The 19,077-nt window shown below is 35.6% G+C and overlaps 1 protein-coding gene across 2 annotated transcripts in view; it reads left to right on the forward strand.

Annotated features, from left to right (window-relative positions):
• The window catches only part of RAB28 (RAB28, member RAS oncogene family), a 65,041-nt gene that overhangs the window by 12,326 nt on the left and 33,638 nt on the right, over nt 1-19,077 (forward strand). For both annotated transcript variants that reach the window (XM_053976647.1, XM_053976648.1), the window contains exons 3-4: nt 1,507-1,595; nt 10,562-10,691. In XM_053976647.1, the coding sequence (XP_053832622.1) occupies nt 1,507-1,595; nt 10,562-10,691 (219 nt within the window). The remainder of the gene's footprint in view (nt 1-1,506; nt 1,596-10,561; nt 10,692-19,077) is intronic.

A 19,077-nucleotide genomic window follows, 5' to 3' on the forward strand; every position in this document is an offset into this window, starting at 1 on the left:
CTGAACTGTTGTATCTTTAGGTCCGTAGCAAAGCATCCTTAAAGGAGCCCTATAAGCAGTCTGTCCATGCACAGTAGTGAGAGCACTGTGACATAAAATAGAGAGTATCACACTAGCAGATTTTTTTTTTCCGGGCAGTTGCCATGTGTGACAGGGAAACACAGAGTAGCAGCTGTGTTTCCTGGGGGGTCTGTAGTGCAAGAAAAACTTCTCTCTCTCCCTTAATAGTTTAAATATAGATTACCTAAAAGGTAGTAATTTAATCAAGAATCCCAGGTGATGTTTCATAGCTAAGTGTTTTTAAAAATTAAGAAGAGGAGGGGTGGTTTAAAAGTCTTCATCCTAAATTTAGTTTATGTGTTTTCTGTATTAGTAATAGTTTAATAAAGTTTTTTTTTCCTTTGTTATTAAACTTAGGCCTGCTCTGCTCTATTCCTGATAACATCTCACAGCATTTATTTAAGGAAAGTGCATTTTCATGGGGACGCTGGCATTGCGCCAGTGTCCAACCATAACACATGTAAGTGTCATGTGAGTTGTATGTGGATTAGAAAAAAATTTGTCAGTCCTTACTCTGTTGGAGTTTGGTGCTCCCAGGTAATCAGTACAGTTCTGAAAACAGTTCTTACCATGCAAAATGTGAGAAAGTGTACTTCAATGTGTTTGTATGTATATGATACCTTTCTGTGTATATTTTTGATTTGTGAGTTGCTGAGTTGTCTTGTAGAATATATATGATTTGTAGGATGTCAAATATTCCGCATTGACACTGATTTTTTTTGTTAGTTTTGTTTTTAAAAACCTCTTAACAGTTTCAACATAGCTTAAAAATGGTTTAGAGTAGAAAGGGTCTATTCTTGGTGTAGATTCTTTGAAGAAACTACATGTAAATCATGTAAATCATGTCCAATTTAGCTTCATGCTTAGAGGTGAAGAGTGGAGGAAGTAATCATAGTTTGCATCCTCAACTTAGATGTGTGTCAGCATTTCCATTTTTTTACTCTGTCAGCTATACAATGTTGTAACTGTATACTACTATCAGCATCACTACCAAAATGAAGTTGTCCTGAAGATTTTCCTTGCTTCTTGATCTGTAAGAAAGTTTTGGAGAGGGGGTGAAGAAGGGACACACAGTATGAAATAATGTGGATAAGTTGGCATTAATTGTGCTACTTTCAGTTCCAAGTACCACTCTGTAGAACATTCTTCGTGCAGTTTTACATGTTTTGTCAGTGGAATATGTTGTATAATTTCTATTCAGGACTGTTATACTTTATGTAATTCCAATTATTTGCTGATAATATTAGATATGTTAATAACTAGCTATAGTTTTACTGTATCTTAATAACTTAGGTGGACACAAATGACTTTTTTCCCAGATGACACAATCATTTTTGTTTCAAAATTAATTCCCGTTTCTTGTATACTTGTTACAAGCTATTGTTGTTGAATATATGTGTATCTAAATTTTCCAAGTTACACAATATCTGTTTAATTTTTTTCCAGGAAATTTGAATGTTACTCTTCAAGTGTGGGATGTAGGGGGACAAACAATAGGAGGCAAAATGCTGGATAAATATATTTATGGAGCTCAGGTACAGTATAAATGCTGATAATTATATCTTGTAGCAGTGATATAAAATTAATTGAAACTTTGTTCTTAAAATTATATATACATACATTATATATAGCTTTTAGTTGACTGATTAATGAATCTCAAAACTCTTGAATGTCTGTTCAATCTAAACTTAATTGATATTAATATGCTACTTTAATTTTGGTGTGTAACTAATTTTTTGGGGCTGACATAAAAAGCAAAATAAGTGTGTGCCTTTATAGAACTGAATAACTCCCAAGAACAGATGGTTGTTTCCAGCCCTTGTGTCTTGAGTTAAGAAAAGCAATCACAATAAATAGTAAAGGCTATTTGGATATCCACATGGTAGATAGAGTGGCTGCTTTCAGAACAGCTGCCTCCTGGGGGGAAAGGGTAGAAAGAGGAAATTAAGAGCAATCCTACACCATTAAACTCATACATGCAACTGGTGTTATAAGAGGGCAAACAAAAAGAGACAACCAAGTAGCTAAATATTTTTGCAGAAATCCTGTCCAATGAACATTAAGTTTATCTTCAGGTTAAAGCAACTTAAAATGGATGGTAGGATTAAGAGCTAAGTATTATAACTGTATCTTGAGTCATGAGATGATTCAGGAGGATGTATTATAAATGCCAAACTTCTTAGCATGAGTGATCCTAAAATGTGCTCAGTTCCTTATTTTGAAGTTTGTAATGAGACCAATAGGCATAACATGTGCTATTTGATAATGTTATGCAACACAGGAATGGCTAATGAAAGAGATTGGGATTTATTAGTTAATTGGATAAAGAGAAACTTGTCAATGTAACATTTTGTCACTTTCAAAAAAAGTCAATGTTTTTAGCTGTTGCATCTGTTTATAGCATGTTATTTTTTTTTTATAAAACCCAATTTGCTAACCTGTTACAGATCTAGCAAGCAATAGGAGAAAGTGGCTTCCATGACAGAGGGAATTTGATTAATCACAAATTGTTGCCATATGTCCAAAGTAAATTTAATGAAGGAAATAAAAGGCTATTAGCTTTGTCTGTATTGAATTTGGTGATAAACTTCAGCGTTTCTTAGCAAAAATAGCAGGTCAAAAAGTTAATACCAGTGCCCAAAAGTGCATAAGCAGTTGATATCAATAAGACTAAAGTTTGATTTTTTTTTTTTGTAATTCAGATCACATTAACAAAAAACCCCTACGTCCAATCTCTTTGTTTTTAATCTTCCTCCAGTCCTAATTTTAACCCTATTTTTTTAATGGACTGGTGATTTTTCTTTCCTAGTGTTGGCGTGTATTGCCAGTGTCTGTAAGAGGCTTCTTATCATCAAAGTTGAGTTCTAACACACTTTTCTATTAGCTTTGTAACAGTGCCTGTTAAAGATGCATAAAATTGTCTCTATTTTCATCTATTCGTGAAATGATATGAATACTTTGAGAAAGCACTGCTTTCAGCTTATTGCTAGGCATAAGCTTATTTCATGTTGAACATCTGTACCTTTTTATAAGAAAAAGAAGAAAAGCAAAGTAGAACAAGTAGGATTTCCCTTTATAGGGAAATCCTTTTAAATATGGATAAAAAAATCCCGTGAATGGGCATCAAAACAGCAAGAAAGTAATTGGGAAGCAGTAGCATGGAATTTGTGAGGGTAAAATGTGCACAGCCAACTTGATTGCTGTCTGTAGTTAGGTCGTTAGCTCTGTGGACAGGAGAGCAGATGGATGGATGTGAATTACCTTCACTTCAGCAGGGCCTTTGGCATAATCTCCCATAATATTATTACAATTGTAGAGATACAGGTGGAATGGGTAGACCACAGATTTACTGAAAATCCGCCTGGACAGCTGGGTTTAAAGGTCTATAGCTCAGTGTCTTACTGATGCTTGATTATAAGTCTTATTTTTTATGGTTGGTACTGGGGTTGTATCTTTTACTAATTATTTTATCAGTGGAACAAAGCATTGTTTGTAAGTTTATGAATAGCACCAGTTTGGGGAGGAATGGTCACTGTGCCATTGTAGGGCTGCTGCTGAGAGAGACCATGACCAACTGAAGGAGTGGACCAACAGAAACCTTGTGAGGTTCAGCTGATGACAGATGCCAAGTCCTGCACCTGGTACAGAATAATTTTATGCAGCTGGGAATCAACTGGAGAGTGTGCAGTGAAGGGGCCACAAAGGTGATTAATGGTCTGGAGCATCTCTCCTGTGAGAAAAGACTGAGAGAGCTGTGACTGTTCAGCCTGGAGAATAGAAGGCTAATCAATATATATACACCATGCAGGAAGGATGCAAAGAAGAGAGAAGCAGGCTTTTTTGTGTAGTGTCTATTGACAGAACCAGAGCAATAGGCACAAACTGACACACAGGGGATTCTTTCTGAACATCAGGAAACACATTTTCTGCTGTGGGGATGACTGAGAACTGGCACAAGTTGACCGGAGAGGTTGTAGAGTCTCCATCCTGAGAGATACTCAAAAGCAGTCTGGACATGGTTCTGAGCATGTGTGACACTGCTTGAACAGGAGCATTGAACCAAATGACTTCTAGAGGTTCCTTCCAACCTCAGTCATTCTGTGAAATGGCTTTGGAGGAAAAAGCTCAAAGCCCTTGGATGGGTGTCTTATTGAGGTAAAAAAACAGTTGAATGGGACTTTGCAATGCATCCTTGCAACAGTCAAATCTAATTGAGTACTGATCTGTGTTAGTAAGAATGAAGTAGTTAAATCAAGGAAAGTGAATATCATGATCTCTGAGGCTATATATCATGGTACAATATGATTTCTGAGGTTGCATTTGAAGTACTGTGCTCAGTTTGGGTTTCCCAGTGCAAGAGAGCCTTTAAAATATTGAAGTAACTTGAGTAAAGGTTGCTGCAAAAAAAGTGTATGTGCCTATGATATGCACTTGGTCAGCATGTGTGGTGCAGCTGGGATTTTAAATATCTTATTTATAAAGTACACAAGCTGTACAGATACAGATAAAGCAGATGATCTGGATCTGCTGCAGAAATTGTGTTTGTATATTTGTCAAATCTAAATAATTCAGATTTAAAGTACATGTGTGGAATTGTTTGCAGCATACCTATAGTATGTGTTGTGCCTTTAATCCAGCATTTGCAGACGCCCGTAGCCTTGTGTAGATTTCCATCTATCTGATCATTGTGAGATTCAGAGATATAAGCTGCTGAATTCTTATTTTTGTGCTCAGAAATCTATGTGTATGGTAGGCCTACTTCTAAAATCCTATGGCCAGCTGGAGATAGAAGTTTAAAGAATCTCCAGCAACTGAAAAGGTTATGGTCTGCAGTTCACCTGATCTTGGTTGAAATTTGATCAGGATATCAATAAGAGTAAATGGAGCATCCATCTGTACTTCACTTCAAAAACTTGCCACTGGAGGTTTCTTTCTCTCTAATGAGAGATGAATCAATTCTCTAGGATAGATTAGGTTACTGTTAAGATGCCATATTTTGATTGAGATCTCCTATTTCTTGTGCCATGTTTTAAAATAAGAGAACTTGCATTGGTTGCAGTTGGAGAAATTGCAGTTTACTTCTGTCTTTAAGCAGTTGCTTTCTCCCTGCACATTTTTCATTCTTTTCCTCTGATATTGCTCATTTATTGCTCATATGGTTGCTGCATCCTATCTTGGTAGCTGAATTTCATTGGTGGGGCAGAAGAACTCTGCAAGCTGTGGGGAAAAGAAGAGCCCTTGTTCTTTATAAATAAAGGGTATTAATAATCAATATTAACTGAAAGCTATTTAAAACTACCACATTTATCTCAGAATTGAGAGATGCTGAGAGTAATTGTGTAGTAAGTTGCCACAGCTGTTCTGATAGAGAGTAAATAATTCAATTATGGCAACTTATTCGCATGTATTTGAGTGACCACGTCCTCAGTATCAGCAAAGACAGCAGTGGTTAAGTATGTGTGGACTGTAAGCTGCTTTCATTTGCTAAAAACTCTGTTTTCATCTGCACATTTCTGCAGCAATTAAGTTGCTCTTTACTAAATTAATATTCTGTGACTAGAAAAAAATACTCTAGAATTTTGGCCTGACTAATTTTATAATATTAATGAAAATTTAAAAGTTAGTTCCTTGATGCAAAAGTCAGTCATAGGACAAGGGTAGCTGAGGATAAATGAAGAAGAAAACATATGTTTTTCATTATTGTTTTCCTCAGCTTCCTTTTACTGTGACAGATCTTGATATAAGCTTGGCATGTCTTAAATTTTGATTATCAGTACAAATATATTGGCTGGTTACAACACTTCCATACTAGCACTTCAGTTTTGAAATAAGGCTGCTGCTGTTTGCGTGGTAAATCTTTCAGAAGCACTCCCACAGCTTACCTGTAATTGCTGCCCCTACCCACATATCTAGTTTAAATTATCTTTAAGATCTGGCATATGCTACATCATAAATTGGCTTGTTAATAGGAGTACTGCAGACTCTACTTTCTCCAGGGAGCAGCAAATAATTTCTGCAATATTCTCAGTTTCCAGTGACCTATTTTTGAAAATGCTCTATAATTCCTAAACAAAAAGCACTCACATGTGCACTAACGTAGGCAAAATGTCTCTCCTACTAGAGTGTAATTATGCAAGCAGGGACTATTCACCATGTTGCTGGAGACTAGAGAATCAATGTGCTGTTCTTGGTATGTCATCTACCATGTGTTTCAAACCTCTCTCATGGCAGGGAAATACAGTACTTTTGTGTAACTATGCCAGTGTTAATTTTCCTCCTTAATTCCTCACACATAATAGGGAAACAACAGCTTTTATGCTGTCTACTTGGTCTGTACTCCATATACTATAAGTTTGTGGAAAATATGATGAATTTTTTTTTTTTGAAAGCAATTATGGGATTTCTCTATTAAATTAAAGAAAAAGATGAAATAAATTTTAGCCATGGAGTTGTGACTAGTCTTTCATTAATTATCTGTATCATACTAAGTTGCATATAGAGTGCTGTTGTGAAAATCTAAGCAGAAAGTATTCTTTATGACCTGGATGCCATGCTGCCTTTTTTGCATCTATATGATGTTATACCTGCCATCTTTGTTTTTTGAAGGTGCAGCAAATATTGACAAGACTAAAAAAAATGTTTACAAAAAGAATGTGCTTTAGAAGCAGTGTTTTAGATCACAGAGAAAGGGACCATAAGGAAGTTAAGTCAACTCTACTTGCAGACTTTATTAAATGATTTCTTTGATGGTAAATCCACTGTGAATACGCTTTCATCCAAAGGGGTGGGTAGGCTACAGTTGTCTAGAGGACATGAAGCAGAGTAGAATTTTGATGAAGAATTGGTTAGAAAGAGTTGGCTAACCTTAAATGCTCACACTTTCTGATTTTTTCTCCATCAAACTCTGATTAGTGCTGAAGATGGTTTAGATAATCTGCTCTTCTGCAAGCTTGTGAGACAACTCAACAGCTGGTGAAAGAAGCATTGCTGTGTGCTCCTTCCTCATTTACAACTTCCAGCATTATGGCTGGCATTTTTTTTTTAACTTTTACCATTCTTATCCTTTAGATTGAGTTTCTTTTCCACTGAGCATTTAATAACATAAGTATGTCCTTCCTAGAGCAAAACTTAGATTTTGAGACAATTACATATGTGCCCAGGTATTTGGGTAGTTATAAAAACAGTCAGGAGAAATTAACTGAGATTAACTTAGAGATGCAAGATATTAAGGAATAAATTGCACCAAAATTGGAAGAGGGAAAGTGGATGTTTAATATTAGATTTGCTTGGTAAAGAAGGAAAGATAGCAAGGGGAAAGTGTCATAATTCTTTATTTCCTTGAAGGAACTGATGAAATCTGTTTCTCAGAAATTAATAGCAACTATAGAAATATAAGGAAAAAAACCTGAAGTTTGCCAAGGAGTTAATAACATTGGAGGAAATGAGCTAGATTGGTATTGCAGTCATAAGAAAATAGGAGTTGGAGGGATCTCAGTAGGATCTGTTGCCCTCCTTCAAAGCCATCCGTCTGTAATGACTTCTAGAACCTTCAAACATTTTTGAGTGTTGGTCTGTTGGACTATTATAGGTGGTGTATTTCAGAGCTTTGCTATTCTTACAGTGTCCATAGGGTTTTTTTTTTGTTTGTTTGTTTGTTTGCTTGGTTTTAGTACTCTTACTATAATCTTCTTGCTGTGAATTAAACCTTTCACTGCATGTTGTACTGATCACAGATTCGTAAGAAAGTTCAGGGTGGAAGGATGTCAGGAGATTGGTAGTAAAACACTCTCTAACTACTATCAACTGAGAGATCAACTGGAGCTAGGCTGCTCAGGGATCTATTGAGTTCCTGCTTGTCAACTTCTAAGGATGGAGACTGAGCAACCTCTGGTCAAACTGCTTTATTTTCCTCATGGTGAAAAAGCTGTTCATTAGTTATGGTTTGAATTTCTCTGATTTCAACTTATGCCCACTGAGTTTTATCCTGCCGTGCACTACTGTGAAAAGCCTGGCTCCATCTCCTTCATTGCCTCCTCATGGTTATGGGAAGGCTGCTTTTAGGTCCTCCCAGGGCTGCTTCCTCTCCATGCTGAAGAATTTGGGTTTGTTCAGCTCTTCCTTATAAAACAAGTGCTCCAGCCTCTGATCATCTTGCTAGCCCTCTGCTTAAGTTACTCCACTTTACTGATGTCTTGAGGGGCCTAAAGATATGTTCTGACTGGATGTGTTCTTTTAGATATGATCCAACAAGTGCTGAGTAGAAAAGTTTGCTGGACTGGTGGCTGTACTTCCGCTAATGCAGCCCAGGATCAGGTTGGCCATCCTTGCTGCCAGGGAATGTTGCAGCTGAAATAGCTGTTAGTAAAGTCCAGGGTAAGGAAGCAAAAAGGGCCTTTGCATAGTATCCACAGATGTTTAATTTAGCTGTGTGGTGAGATGTTCAGGGTCCAAGGGCAGGACTCATCGGGAGAGTCCAGGTCCCCATGTATCAAGAGGTAGGGGCTGAACTGTGGTATCTGGGCTGTACAAAGATGAGGGCCAATAGGGGAATACAGAGGGACTAGCTGAGGGACATAGGAACAAGGGAAAGAGCCAGTGGAGTCAAACAGCTTTTGAGGGAAACTTCTTGTGTCTCTCTAACCCAGGAAATGCCTCTCAGGGTCTCCACAGGCTTGGATTTTGCCTGCTGTCTGATAAGACCTGCAGGTCATTTTCAGTTGCTCTCCAGCCAGTCATATATTGCTCCCCTCAGCCTGTATTGTTCACCCCTTCTGAGCTGCAGGACTTTGCACTTATCCTTGGTGAATGTTGAAAGGTTGCTGTTCATCCATTCCATGAGCATGTCTACATACCCCTTTGTGGTAACCCTGCCCTAGGGCATATTGGCTGGTCTTCCCAATTTAGTGACTTCTGCAAACTATGTATAAAAGCATATATAAAGAGAACTGTTATCTTCTCTTGAAACTTATACCAGCATCATCATGCGTACCATAAGTCATGTATTTGTTGAAGCAGTCAGGTTTTTTTTCCCACTTTTTTCATGTCAGTCATGGTTTCTATGACTGTTAACCACTGTTACTGGTTTCTTCTAGTGTACCCTTTTTTGACCTTCAAGTGTCCAAAGATGGATGCATTATTTCACCTGGAATGTTTTAGGCCAGTGTGATATTTGCAAAGTAAGCTCGGCAAATTCAGCTGTGAGCTGTAAATCCTTGATCATATTATATGGAACCTGCTACAGAGCCAGATGCTTCCTATTGTGGACTTGATTATTGTTTCCTTTGAACCTGTCATGGTATTTATTGAATTGCATCTTATTATTTTTACACTGTTTGTCATCATAAAATCTGAACTCTCCTCAAGTAGTCTTGCTGTCTATACTAACTTGTTGCCAAATGTGAAATGATTAAGTAAGTGTACACTCTGTTTTGTGATCTAAGGCTCTCCTTATGATCTAAGGCACTCCTTTTAACTATCAGTTAAAACTGGGCCCAGACAAATGCCTGAAGAAACTTGAAAAATCTTTTCTATTGACAGTAAGTCATTGAGCCAGCTATTTTTGTATGGATCATGCTGTTTTTTCAGAATATTTGTGAAAATTTCATATGAGAAACAGTGTGCAGATGTAGAGTTTTTTTGACAGGTGTGAACTCCATGAGAAGAAGTGTGATTGAAACCAATTCTGACTTTATTTCCCATTTACAAGATACTGACTTTATTAGGGTGTAGTGGAAAGCAGGAGCAGAAGACTCAATAAGATCTGAGAGTTGATCTTAAAATTGTGGAGGAGACAGGGATGACATTTGGACTGTTGATAGGCTGTGCTTTATAATATTGGATATTTGTGCTGAGGAAACATCAGCAGTGTCCACTTTGTGTCACCTCTAGCTTGGCCCAAAACCTCAGAAATATATGGGACTCCTTTTTGAGTGCTTACCATGTCTTTAGGTTCTCTTTTGAAAATTTAAAGCTTGCCAATACTTCTTACTTATCTTCTACAACACTGTAGGAACAGAATCTGGCCTTTATCCCCAAAAGACAGCAGAAAGATGACAGACAATGTGCAGAAATGTAAAATTGAACTTCCTTCTTTTTTTGTTCAAAAAAGGGAACATTGAAACTGCAACTAATAATTGTTAAAATAAAAGACCTTCTCCAGTGTAATTTTTATCTCCCTGTTAGTGTGTAATGCTATTTTGGGTTTATCATAAAGCATATGCAGTTTGTAGTAGTTCTGATATAACTAATTGTGCTCTAATTGTGACTGTGTTGCCATTTTTTTCCTGAAACGTGCATTTGGAACACATGAAATGGAGGAGAAATACTGTAATAATGTGTATAGTATAGACATTTATAATTACTTTAACTGAGCCTCAAAAGATATGATGCCATTATTTATTAATGCTCTATTCTATGACAATAATAATTTAGATTGATGCAAATCTTACAGTGTTAAATTCTTTTACAATCTATAACATTTTAAACATGCCTTTTTATTTAGGGCATTCTCTTGGTTTATGATATTACCAATGGCCAGAGTTTTGAAAATTTGGAAGACTGGTATAATGTGGTAAAAAAAGTGAATGAAGGATCAGAAACACAGCCACTTGTGGCCTTGGTTGGAAATAAAAGTAAGTTACTTATATTTAAATATTAATTGAAATACTCTAGATGTGGTTTGCTATTCAAGAAATGACATAAGGTATATATATTTAGCAAAATGCAACTAAATATTGTCTTGTGTATTTTTGCTGTGTACAGATGACATATTTGGGTACACTTCAGGATTATGGCTCTGGGCAGATAGGTTATGTTATGGGACTTGCTGCATCATGCTTTGCCTAGCCTGCAGCCTCTCTCCCTGTGTCCTCTTTGCTTGGAGAGCAGCACGCAGGACTGGGGTGATCAGTCGCCTATGTTTGAATTTGATAGGGCCCCAGGATATAGCCATGGCATGTGTCTGGAATGGAGAACTGGGGAGCATTTCTCGATGTCATAAAAGATGTATTTCATGGTGCTATATGTTAAGAGATTGATGGATTAACTACTGGTATGTGTTTAAAAAATTACACTATGCATTAGGCATAATACTTGGGAGTTGCTTATCAGACTTGTTTTTTAATGTTATCTGTAGTTGTTAGATGTTATCACATGAGGTGATTTGTGTTGTTTTGGGATTTTTTTAACCTCCTTTTTGTGATCACGTATGATATAATGGTTTTCTTCTGACCACCACAATATTTTTGTCACTTTATATAATCATCATTTAGTTTCCTAATTTCCATTTCCAACTAAAAAATCTTACACAAACATTATTATTAGCATATCTGATATCTTGATCCTGGCTTTCTTACCCATTTTTCTGTTGAAGATGATAAAAGCAACATATAAAAATTTTAGAATCAAAGTGGTAGAAGCGGATGCATAATTTTTAAGCAGTATATATAGATGTTATTTGAACAACAGAAAAAATATTTGATTTTTTTTTTCACTTTCCAAATAATTTGTTTCTGTGTTACAGTGACCATGTTATGAACAAACCTGAGAAAAGGACCTTATCCAGAAAGTTAGAATTGTTTAAAATAATTTGAAAACAATGTAGAGACAACACTTTCACTCAGAACCATTAATTGTAGTATTGCTACAGTGATGCTGTAACATTTTATGACATTAATTATGAAAGACTAATTTCCTGTGAAGAAAACAGACAGGGTCTTAGAGTTACAATATATAAATAGCACTTCTGAAAGCGTAACACTGACAGTGTTGTACTCTAGCAGACCAGAGTCAATAATACAGATTCTGTTGAAATTCAAATGAAAAATATTTTTCATTGGTTTCTATTTTGCCCTAAATTTGGACTTCTGCAAATCTTACTAAGTAGTTGGGGTAAGATACACTGTAACATAACATAAAACAATGTTCCTTTGCTGCAGTGGCACATAAGGTGTAGAAAATGATACATTGGTTTTAACTTCGAGGTGTTTTATTTCTGGGTTTTTTTTCGCATATGCATGCCCACAAATCTTTAATATCAGATGTTTCCTTGGGAGCATCTGGAAATAGAATCTGGTTTCCTAGCTGAGTTTTCAGACAAATGCTGACACTGACTAGTGAAAGGGCTTTCATTTTATGAAAATAGCAGCTGAAGGAACTGCTTGCTGCCTTGTTTTTCCTTAAGAAGCTGTGTATAAAAAAAAGCAGCAAAATATTGATTTCATGTGATGCTAGGGATGTTTGTTGCTGTTGCACATGTTGAGCATGCCGGGGACACTGTTTACAGAGGGATGTTTTTGCTTTATTTTTATTTCAGCATGATAAAAAGTAGACTTTGAAAGTACATTGCTTTTCTGAATTCTGTAGTAGGATAAGAATTTCTAGGAGGCCTTCCACCCCAATTCTAAAAAATTAATAGTAGGCTTCTGTTGTTACATAAATAGAAAGCAAGGTGTTTATATAGAAGCATGGTGTTGACTCTCACATATTATGAAGAGATAAAACTACTGGTACTAACAAATTATTAAGAAGTCTGTTCAACTTCTTTACTTAGTAAGTGATAAAACACTCATATGCAATGCAAGAGCAATAATAGGTTAAGAGCCAGGAAAAGCCATTTGATGAATTGATGAACTTACTTGACCTCATGCATCACTCAGAAGAAATACTCCAGTGAGTGGTTTCTGTCTCAGGATTCTACTTGGTTTTTTTGAGCTGTACATGTCTTTTAGGAAAATATCCAGGTAAGCTCACTGAAAGATTAGAAATGTCAATATCCACAGGCAAGTTATTCTAACACTTAACTTTCTTTCTGATAAAAGCTTTTAAAATTTGCCAAGAATGCAGTTATTTTCATTCATAGCTTTTGGAATGCTTTGGGCCAGTCTTTAGATACCTTGATAAGAATTTGGAAGCTCAGCCTGTTTTGAAACTTTGGCTTAAAGTTAGTTGCTTGGGCTTTCCTTTGTCTGTTTTCTCTTAGTAATGCTGTGTGAAATATATGTGTATTTTTTTCCATTCTGGGGGAGATGTACCTGGATTCTCTCTAGGGAAAAAGCTATAGCTAGGAAAAAAACAAAAAATATTTCCCTACTACAATATGATACAGAAAACTGTACATTTGAATTCTATTAAATGAAAATAATTTCCCTGGGTAATTTTGTCATTGAAAGCAAATTATTTGATACATAGCAGTATATGGTCCATAATTGTTTACTACTGTTAAGTCATGTAGTTTTATAGGTAATTTATTAGTGGTTTCTAGTATCAATTTGTAGTCATTTTGTTAAATGTTAAGTTTGCGGGGATTTCTCTAGTATTCCATAAAAATTGAAAAATTGTTCAGAGCTGATTTTAATGAATCAGTGCTTGTTTTCACTGTTCTGGTTTATTGTGAAATATTGCAATAGATTAGCAGCATGTGCACAGTAAGCTGCTGTGTCTGTTTAAAGCATGATAATTAGCTTCAGAGTGGTGTCAAGCTATTAAAATGTCCTGTTGTGATTCTAAGAGGTTAAGGTTTACTCATGAAACATTGGAAAGGTAATTTCTACTTAAAAAGCTCCAATCAGTTGCTGGTATCTCATCCATCAGAGATTTACTTGAAAATAGTAGAGCAGTATGAATTGACACCTAGATTCTGGAATTTTGGAGCTTCCCACTTCTCTTTTTTTATTTGCCCACTTTTTTTTTTTTTTTTTTTGGTTTTGGGTTTGTTTATTATTTTTTTTTTAAATGAAGAAGTTTCATTGCCCACTAATTTATTAAAAATAATTGGGGGAGCAAGAGCTTCAGAAATGTTTATCTCCATTGTAAAACCAGGACTTTATTTAAGCTGTCTGAGTTCCTTCTAGGTGCTTAGTTTCAGTTTTCATTCTTTTTTCCTTCCTGTACCTTTTTTCTTTTCTTCCATAGCCTGTCCTACACATTTGGTCAGAGAGAGTAGAAGACTGATTTGAATCAAGATCTTGCCCAGACCTGCTTTCTGCACTGATATTCAATTATCAATTGTTTTTCCACAGATTTTTGTCTATGCATTTGATGAACAGCAGAAGGAATTATAAAATTTAATGTAGAACTGTTGTTTCCTATTAATTCTAAGTCATAAGATCTTAATAATTCTGAACTTTACAGCTGATATTTATTCTTAAATTTGACTTTCCTAGTAACTTGTGTTGTTTTATTCTTATTGAAGACCAAGTATATTTGAAGTGTGCTTATGTCTGTGTTGCTAGTGCCACTTGCTTTGCACTCTTAACTGAGGAGTAACCCTTACTGTTAATTTAAACTTATGTTTTAGAGTTTCTATGCAATAACTCAAAACCTTTGTATGTGTGTTGCTGTCAAATACTTTGATTTCTATGGTATAAATGAGACTATAGTTATAAAGTGAAGTGTTTTGTGCACTTAGGATCTTTGCTTAAATTAGGTATTGATAAAGTTCAGTGATCACAATGGATCTTCTAGTCATTAAGTGTGAATTGGAGAGGGTTTACCATGTTTTGTATGATTGATGTGTTTTCTTCCTTTCTACCTTGATAGCTTTATATATTTTCTTCTGTACTAATCTATAAGCAGTCTCCTCAAGTGTCATACCAGCATTTTCAGTGGATATATTGTAAACAAAAATTAACCCAGGTTGCATGGGAGCTATACTCATTTTGATTTATAGCTACCAAGATGGTCTTAGGGCGGTGGTTATCTGTAGCTTATATAGGGGGTAGGAATTATCAGGTACCAGTGTGTAGTGGCTAGAAGAATGATTTCTGTTCTTAGAGATATTAACCAGATCCACTCCTCAATAAAGACTAATAACTCAGATTTATAAACAATCTTCATGACAGATGGGGGTGCAGAGGAGAATGCATCAACACTAATTAAGAATGTTGACCGTTTGTTCGTCTTAGCTATGATTAATTGATCTTGGAGTGCTATCTCTGAACAGGAAGTGGTATGCTGTTACATTGTGAAGTTTAAAGGTTACATTTAGTGTACCCTTTAACTTGCCCTTACATACAACATAAAATGTTTTTACCTATCTTATCTGAGCACAGAAAGAAACATTTTCCAGCCGAGATACAAATTAACATTTGGTATTCTATGTACTAATGTGAATCTGGCTGGTCATAGGACTTGCCCACTCTGCTTTTTAACTCTGTTGCTGCATTATATACTTAGTCTCCTGTGTTGTATTTAGAAAATGTCTTAATTGATACTCACTTTGATAATCTGTTTTATTTAAATTCAGAGCTGTGCATTCATTCTCTTGTCCCTCCTAATCTCCCCCAGTTTTCTGTTCTTGCTTCCCATGGGCTTGCTCTTTTAAGGTCCTTCACCTGTAATTAAGACAAGTGTTGAGCAGCTAATGCAAAGACCCCTGTTCTTTAGAGTCTTATGCCTGATCAAACTAAAGTTTCTCTATGCCCAACAGCAGGTCTGGTCATCTGAGTCTTACACATGCTCTTGGGATTGGAGGGTAAACTACTTACATGTAGAGACTACCTTAAAAAGAAAACTTTGTCCTGTGCTACAGTCATTTTACCAACTCATTTGAATAAATGTAGAATGATACCCCGTTTTAAAATATATATAGAGTGTTTGTCTCAACAACACTCAGCTTGTAAGATTAATAGAAAATTGCAGGCCTATGGATTTGTTTCAAAGGTCAGGTAACCTTATTAAAAATTACTTTTAACAAGAAACTTAAATTAATGGAAGAGAAAACCACAGGTGAAAATGATCTTTTATTCACCATAATATTATATTTTGAATCCAGTGTCTCAATGTGCTCTGTATTAGTTTAGCAGTGGGAGCAACCTAGGAGCACACACATTTTTGAGTGAAAAAATTACCTTGTTTGTCTGAGAAGGCATTAGTCTAGCAAGATTTTGATCCTAAATCATGCTTAGCTTAACATTAATAGTGCTGGGTACCATCCATGTTGAAGAGATCTATTTAATTATGTCTTTTAAATTGCCATGTGGACAAGTCTGCTAAACTGTGATTAGTAGATAAAGCTTGAGCCTCAAGTGCTGTTCTTTGGAAAGGATCTGAGCTTACAAAACTTTATAAAGAACAAAAAAAGGAAGGTTTATTGCTTTTGTGTAATATTTACCTTGCCATATTGTATGGTCTGTGAAGGGAAGACACCTGGCAGGAAGGATTACAAGCGTCTGTGCATATGTATTCCATTCTGGCTCCAGTCTTTATATGACTTGCTGTGATAAATGTATCTGTTGCAAAGGGTTGCAAATCAGCTCATGCTTTACTTCAAGCCTTCTTTCAGAATACTTCACTAAATGATCTTGGATGAGAAGGCAGTGGACACAGAAGCTGATAAATAACCCAGTTAAAGGCAATTTTTTAGACTTCTGGACTTTCTTAGAGTACTGCACCCATTATTGAAGCATGTATACAGTATAGTTTTTGATGGTGAATCCTTTTTCTCATACTACTCAAAAGATAATTAATAATAATCCTTATCAAATGTCTGAATTAAGCCCAGATAGCTTTAGTTAGTAGTGAGCTTGTTCTTTCCTTTGTGTTCTGCTGCAGTCTGGGGTTCATTACAGAGTTGAAGCTGAACAATACACACAACTTGCACACTGAAGATATGTTACTGTTGTACTACTTGTCTGAGTTTGAGATTTGTACTTCTAGACAGAGCCCTGACATAAACAGGTGTAGTTCTGTAAAAATCAATGAATTTGCATTCATTTGAACCAGGGCAGTTTAGATCTGGGCAAACTATTTGCAGGAAAAATGTTTTCTCATTAGGGTCATACAGTGCTTTTACAAGGAAGTGAGAATAGTCATGAACTATTCCAACTAATAAACAGTTCTTATGCTACACTTTTTTTATTTTAGTGAGAATGAATAAACTGATTTCTTCTTCCTACATGTAAAATCATGTGGCTGCACTTGAGGATTTTGTTTTGTGCACTTGAGTTTTGCCTGCTATGACTAACCAAGAACCACAACCAAGTTCAAGGACCTGGTAGACAGCTGTTAGTGTAGTTGGAACTCAAACATCAGTGTTACAGAAGTACTAGTAAATAATATATTCTCATTCCCTAACAGTTATGCTTAAATTGAGAAAAATCTGTAGAGATGTCATTGAAAAATGCAAATAGAAGTAAAGTGTATAAATACAAAGGTTAGAACAGTATATGTATCATATTTTTATAATAATACACAAATGAAATGCTGAGAGATCTCTTACTGTTTCCATGGATTTTGTCTGTGGTTTATTTAGCAATGTAGACATACGCCCAATAAAAAAAGATGCTGCATAAACTATAGTTCAGGCTGAATGTGCTTCTGTTTTTGGTTTAGGTAGAAATGTTTTTTCTGGCTGCGTCCTTCATACTTAGGTCTTCTTACAACAAATGGAAAGCCCTTAATTGTACCTAAGGGAATAGTTAATCTACGGTGGACATATGGTGGACAAAAGCTGAGTCTAGTAAATGAAAAAAATTATAAACAGAAAATGTGTGAATGTCTGCACAGTCTGAGAGTCATGGGAGATACTGTGATGTTGGATTGGAGCTATTTTAGGTTAATTTGCTATTCTTTTCTATTAGTATATTAATAGAAGTCAGTGGAGCATAATATACATAGTTTTAAAACCCAGTCAAATTCATGTCTATTTTATTGGTTTGAAAAAAATATACCTGTTTTTAAAACAGGGCAGAATTTCTTTTCTTTGCTGGTTGTCCTGCTCCTACCTTTGCCACATGACATAAATGCAATTTCAATTTCAGTAGTGGAGGGAAACTCTCTGAAATTTTTAAAAGTTATAACATTTGATTGGGGGTAGTTAATCAGTGTTAACCCTGAGCAGCTCTTGAGCTTTATGGATTCAAGCATTATATGTGGTTGCACTGCTCCAGCAAAAGGTTAAGTATTAATGGAAAATGTTCACAGCTCTTTTACTCAAAGAAAACATGTTACTTGTAAGTTTTCTTTTGATTTTACTTTTACAGTTACATTGAATGTCTTCATTCATTTAGCCATCCATAAAGCAAATATTGTTGCACATGCAGTGGATAATAAGTCTTTTTAGGACTACTTGTGTGGTATGTCACAGATCATTAACTGCAAGTAACCACCTGACTTGAGGGAAGTCTGGAAGCATCATTACAGTGAAGTAAGCTTTTATTTCTGTATCACTGCAGCGCATTGATTTGTAGGAATGTCTCCATTAGCTACTGTGGAAATATATTCTCATATATTATTATTGAAGGAAGTTGATGAGAAAGGATAACCAAATTTCGAGTGTGAATAGGGAATTACTATTAGGATTTTGGACAAAATGGAGAAAAAGACAAATGCTATTGTAGCATTATTTTCTATTTAAAATCTAGATAAGTAGTAAACTAATCTTTTTTTAAAGCTTCAGAGTTTCAGAGTCAGACTGATAAATGTAGTAACAGTTGTACAGTGTTTTAACTGAAATGCATGTAGTAGTTGAATATATTTAATACTCTATGAGCAGAAAGTGTGGTAGAGAAATTTATTCCTAACCAGAAGAGAAAACTTCAACATTTTCTACTAATTTACCAAAAGAAAAAAAAAACAAAACAAAACAAAAAGGACTTTTATTGGAAGTAAGCAGTTATTATTCCAGTTCAATTTTGAGAATGAGGGATAGTCTATGCCAATATGGGGAATAATCATAATGGATAACCTTCACTTTCTTTGTGGTATAGTGTGAATGATGTGCATGCAGTTTGAAGAACAAAGAAGAAAAATTACAGGGAATGCATTGTATGTATATTGTGTAATTGTCAGGACATCATCATGTTTATTGGGGTTTTGCAATAGAAGTGGAAATTAATGGTACCATTCCAAGTTTAGCCCACAATTACAGCTCCATTTCTGAGGGTTTATGATACCCATTTCAGTACAGGAACATGTGTACTCTGCTAAATGTGTGGCTTTTTTGATAGAGCTTTAAGCATATTAAGCACTTAGGAGTTCTTCATTGTTCCACTATTTGAGAAGGTATGTCTTGATGTG

The sequence above is a fragment of the Vidua macroura genome, chromosome 4 (assembly GCF_024509145.1).
Source record: "Vidua macroura isolate BioBank_ID:100142 chromosome 4, ASM2450914v1, whole genome shotgun sequence".
Taxonomy (NCBI): domain Eukaryota; kingdom Metazoa; phylum Chordata; class Aves; order Passeriformes; family Viduidae; genus Vidua; species Vidua macroura.